The sequence below is a fragment of the Apis dorsata genome, unplaced genomic scaffold (assembly GCF_000469605.1).
Source record: "Apis dorsata unplaced genomic scaffold, Apis dorsata 1.3 scaffold_27, whole genome shotgun sequence".
Lineage (NCBI taxonomy): Eukaryota > Metazoa > Arthropoda > Insecta > Hymenoptera > Apidae > Apis > Apis dorsata.
In genome coordinates this window covers 224,058-230,113 of record NW_006263329.1, presented here as the reverse complement: position 1 = coordinate 230,113, position 6,056 = coordinate 224,058, and the positions used below count along the sequence as shown (strand labels likewise).

Genomic DNA, 6,056 nt, shown 5'->3' with positions numbered 1-6,056 from the left:
CCGATCGAGTTTTATCGGGAAAAATTGGAACGTGAAAAAAAAAAAAAAACGAAGGATGCTCGTTTGATGTTCGCACAGGGATGATGATACGGGAAGCCAATGTTTTTCATAAATTTCAAAAATACTACTTTCACAATTTTAAATAATAATAGAGTTTGGAGAAGGAAAAGGAGTGAAAATATATATATATATATATATATGTTAATAATAATGTTATTTAATCTGTCTATATTTTTTTAAATAATATATTATACGTTTTTCTTTTTTTAGTTCGTCGTGCAAGGTTTAGAGAATGAAAGGAATAATTCTTTATGAAAATTTCGTATTTGATGATTTGTAATGGAATATTATTAAGTTCTATTGATTAAACTTTTTCTTAAGTTTTTTCTGTTAATGTATTATACTATTTTCCATATATTTCTCTGCATGTTATTTTCGATAAATTTTCATGTTGCTAGTAAAAAAAAAAATATTACAATTTTTTTCTCTTTCATTGTGTTCAAATATTACTATATATATATATGAGACAGAGAGATTATTTTAAATTGTAAATCGATTTCTACGAGACATTTTTATCGTGTATTATTCGCATATCGAATATTAAAAATCACATGGATAACTGTAAATAGAATGAGAAACATGAAAAGGGAACACGTGTTTAACATTATTTGGTTCGCGTCAATATTCCTTTCGATTACGAATTAAAATATTTTTCATGGAAAAAAAGGAGATACTATGCCTCGACGATGTTTTTTCGCACTGCAAATTGATTCGCAATGTTCTAAAAATATTGAAAAATCTGACTGACATTTTTCGTTCGATTAAATCAAATTTTTATGAATTCAGCGCTTGCTCTATTTGCGTGTAATTTTTGGTTATTTTTGCATTTTTTTTTTCTTTCGATTTAAAATTATTAACACTTGGAATTTCGAATTCGAAGAAATAATGATTTGCATCATTTCGTAATATAAATACATTTTGATCCTAATAAAAGGATTAATTAATTCAAAACACTGCTTTATATTAAAATGGAAATTGAAAACCATTTACAAAAAAAATATGATACAAATACATCAAGTACAATCATTTGATATAAGAAGAAATTGCAAAAAAGTATAAATTTGGTATAAATAAAACAAGACGAATTGTTTTTCTTTTTTTTTTCTTTTTAGCTTTTTTATATAATCTCTACAAAGAGTGTTTTATTTACCTCGTTCAGGTATCGAGACGACAAGGAATTAGTTCTAACCGACGATCACTACGAGGGCGGTATCACGGAGCAAACGGCCCTCACCGTGAAAAATGCGACACCCAGTGACATGGGCACTTACAAATGTGTACTAGAGAATAACGTTGCCGCATCCACTTCAGAGGACGTCGTTCAAGTCTCTGTTCTGTGTAAGTATTTCGAAATTAACGAATACGATTTTAAAATTCAAAATCATATATATATATGTCAATAGTAATTTTATTCGCTTCAACAAATTTTATACAAAATGAAAAATGTTCCAAAACAAATCTAAATCTATTGATCTAATTTTCTTCATTAATTTTTGGGTATCGTGAAATGATACCTTAATAAATTTTCGATGTTACTGTTGAAATAATCTTTTTGATAATAATTCGTAATACCGTCGATGAAAAAAAATAAAATCGACATCATCGATGGGAAGAAAAGATACCTGTAGAAACAGTTCCGTTCCGTTTCGCATTACGACAATTTATCGCGTTTTATTCCGGTAAACGATATTTATGCGTCCATAAATTTTCGCGAGTTCCGCTTTAAAACCAATGCCGGAACGTACGTAATGCCTGTTCTTTTTTTTATTTCCAAACATAATCTGTCCAACATTCTTTTTGCATATCTTTTCTTTCTTTTCCATTAAATGTAACGCCATTGATGGTTAAATCGATCTACGATTCAATTAATACACAGACAATTCGATTCAATTAATAGTTAAATTAATAATTGTGAGTAATGTGTTTATAAAATAATATTTTTTTTAAACTAATACTTGCACATATTATTAATCATATTAGTAATAATTTTATTTGTTGTTGTTTTATGTTTCAAATAATTTATAGAGGAAAAATATTATTTTCTTTAATTGCAAAACTTATCTAATTTTAATTTTCATGATTCCCATTTTTAAGATCAAGATTCGAAAAATCTTCTCATGAAAAAAATGAATCGTGTAAAATCTGGTTGATGGTATTACATTTAATATCACACGAATTTTATAATCTTTCCTATTCCTATTTTTACTATATCCAATCATTTCCACGATGAAAAAGAATTTCTTTCTTTGCCGTCCATCAAAGTTGCATATTTCACAATTCCTCGAAAACTCTAATCACTTCTTATTTCACAAATATTTCATTTTATCCTCAACTCGAATGAACAAGTTAAAAATCAATTAAATATTTCGAAGAAAAGATGAGGATGAAAAGAAATATACCACCCTCTTGTTATCGATCTATCCGCGCCATTTTGTCCTTTGCGCGGCCCATGCATTTCGCACTTATCTTCATTACAAGGACTAATTTCCTTCGGTCGACTCGAACCGAACGATAAATCGTTTGGCAATTATTTATTCGACGAGTGTAAATCAACGCTGGCAAAAAAAAGAAGAAAAAAGGACGGTCGAACGCGGGGGATGCAATTTATTCGTCACCGTTATCGTCGCCGAATTTATACGCATCACGCCGATTTAACACGTGTCGACGATAAAAGGCCGATGGGCTCGATACGGGCCGATCGAAATACTTGGCAATATTAAGTTATAATTGATGGAACTGACAAGGGCAGCCAGTTATCGTCACTTATTTAAACGGGGCAAATGAAAAGCGAAGCGGGCATGCTATGAATAATGAAGCAGAGGTATCTTAATTAAGCCGGACAATTACACGGCTCGGCGAATCGTCAAATCGGCCCGTTCGTTTTCAACAATCGGCAGATGTCAATCGTTTTATCGCCAATTTCATTATCACGAGCCGATCGATCTTTTGTTATTGCATTAAGTACGTAATTAGCATTCAGAGTATTTTTTTTAATCTTTATTCGTATTTTATTCGATTAAATGTGTTATCTCGTTTTATTATAATTGTTTCTTTTTCTCTTTATCTGTTTCTTTTTTAATCGTTGTTTTATCTAACTATAATTGTGTTATCATTGTCTGTTTTGCTCGCATAATCATAATTATTGCCTCGTATTTTGACTAGTATATTCTAATTTGTCTAATTAACATTATTTGACTACCATTTATTGTGGAATTGATTTTGAAAATATTAACATCGTGTGTAAAATTTTAAAATATTTTATTTCATTTCTATTTCGTTGAATTTTTCAAATCAATACTCCAATATTTGTCGAGTTTTGGGTATCAGCAATTTCATATATTAGAGTTATTAGGAAAGGAACTTATGGGGGATTAATTGAAATAAATGATTTCGATATCGAATCAAACCAGTTTTTCCTTTACAATTTTTAGAATTTCCATCGAAAGATTTAGGTATTATCATTCTTGTGTCATTTAGAATTTTGAGTTTCTTTACACAAGATCGTGGACAGGTCCATTTATCAAACTGATTCAGGAGAGGTTTGAGATTCAGATTGCTATGTTTGCGAAAGTAAGATATAAGACTTGGCATTATTTTTCAGTACAACTCATAGTAGAAGAAATAAGAATGAACGATTAATTCAAAATATAAATATAATATTCGATTTAAATCTTTTACAAAAACATTTACCAATATTTAATAAAATTACTTAAGGAAAAATAACCGAATTGAATATCCAAAAAATGATTTTCTTTTATAAATTTTGCTATAATAAACACGCAACTCTTTTATATATCCAATTTCTCAATCGCATTTCCCTTTCGGAGGGGAGAACTTCCCTACAATCATCAGGAATGAAATTTGAAACTTCGCGAAACTATGTTAGAAACTCCGAACTTTCGACATTTATACTTTTATACTAACTTTCGAAAAATAAACGAGAAGTTTAATTTAAACAAAGCGACAAAATTGAACTTGAAAACGCCTATTAAACGAAACACAGAATGCAAAGTCGTACAGAAACGACAAGTATATATCGAACCGCTATCGAAATAGAACAACTAGAGGAGAGTTTTATCCAAGTATTCCGGAATATCTGAAAGCCGCAGGATAAAGTGGATAAAGCTTCGTCAAAATGTGTTTTAAATTAATTTAAGATAATCAAAATCCACCATTTCTCCTCGTATCGATCATACGATAATAATCGAGACATAATCCCTATTTCTGTCGCGCCAATAAATCGATATTTTTGTACCTTTCAACTTTTAATTAACAGTATTGAATCAGTAACTCAACTTAATTCCGATCTTTTATCGTTAACAGTTTCGTTTACAGCATAGTACTCGTATATACAGTTTCAACAACTGCATATCAGCATGGAATTAAATAAGCCCCTTTCTCACGTGGCATACCGGTTATTGGGTCAGCCATTTCCGCCTCTCCAGGAAGTTAACGTCCCGTTACCGTAAACTCCGGCCGCGATACAATGAAATTCTAATTGCGCCCTTAGCTCCGGGCTTGTTGTATTTTGCGAAAACAATCCATAGGAACCGGGCCGTGAATTCGAACACGGAAAATTAGTTTCGTCGGATTCCATCTTTCTTTCTTTTCTTTCTTTTTTTTTTCCTATCTTCTCTCCTCCTTCGAAGAACAGACTTCGTTTCTCGGATCCCTTTGTTTCGAACTTGTTGAAATCTTGATTGCCTTGGCAAAGAAACTATGAGAAAGAGAGAAGGGAAAGGAGAAAAATCTTTTCTTTTTTTTTTTTTTTTCGCCAAATTCTGTTTGATTGAATCGTCGAAATAGAAGGTTTCTATTCTTCCACCTGTTTATTCGATATAGCATAAATAGATCGTTTTCCTGGAGGCTTGAGTAATTTATACTCTTCGTTTTGAATAGTTTCGTGGATGTACATCTTTGCTCGTAAAACATACAAGTTTTCTTCTCTTTCTATCTGCCTTCTTCTATTCGTTTGTTTTTTTCTTTCGATGGAAAATTATTTTTTTTTCTATGGTTTCCTTTCACGATTATCGATTTTCATTATTAAATTTATTAGATTTTATTGCGCAATGGGATGACGTGTTGTGGATGATACGATCGAGTGATCATGTTTTCAATATTAAATTTGTCACATTGGACGAGGAAGAATTATTTCGTGATTGGTGGAATTTTTATTATTTTTAGAATAACTAACTTCACGAGATTGTTGAAAAATTGCTACGCCTGTCTTTTTTTTGAAATATTACGTAAAGGGAAGATATTCATATTATTATATATATACAATGAATAAATAGAATAAAATTATTTTATTAATATAAAGTATAATAAGCAAAAGTTATAAAATATTCAAAGTAAAGTATATATAATATTTAATAAAATTTCATAGATATAAAAATTTACACTAAAAATAATAAAATCTGTCCAAATCAACAATTTTCTCTTCCAAGTTTAAAAATTAATATATTTCTTTTTTTTAGCCAAAATTAATTCCAACACTACATCGTTCAACTGAACAACTGAACGAATATCTTATTCCATCTCGCAAAGAAATCCCTCACGGAACAAATGATAAAAAAATATCGAAATACGAAGCAATTTTCCTAAAATTCTGAAAGGAATAAATAGAAGCAAACGGTCGATAACGAGGGGCCGTTTCACCGTTTCTTATCTGCCCGCAGACAAACCGGTGGTGAAGGTGATAATGGACCCGGAAACACCTGTGAACGAGGCGGACCGTCAGAACGTCTCGCTGACTTGCGAGGTTGTTACCGGGAATCCAGCAAGCCTGACCGCCGTACGATGGTACTTGGACGGGGATCTGTTGAAAGAACTTCCGGATTGCACGAGGAATAGCAGCTCGACCACCACGACCACCGAGGAATCTTTAATTTTCTGCGATATCGATCCGAGCAAACTGCTGCTCGAAGCTGTGGGACGCTCCTTTCACGGCAACTACTCTTGCGAGGGTAGAAACGACGCTGGCTGGGGGCCACTTT

General features: G+C 31.6%; 1 protein-coding gene across 1 annotated transcript in view; it reads left to right on the top strand.

Moving 5' to 3' along the window:
• LOC102676127 overlaps window positions 1–6,056 on the top strand; it is a 413,064-nt gene that overhangs the window by 355,281 nt on the left and 51,727 nt on the right. The window contains exons 9-10 of the mRNA XM_031510593.1: window positions 1,220–1,398; window positions 5,739–6,055. Coding sequence (XP_031366453.1) covers window positions 1,220–1,398; window positions 5,739–6,055 — 496 coding nt within the window. The remainder of the gene's footprint in view (window positions 1–1,219; window positions 1,399–5,738; window position 6,056) is intronic.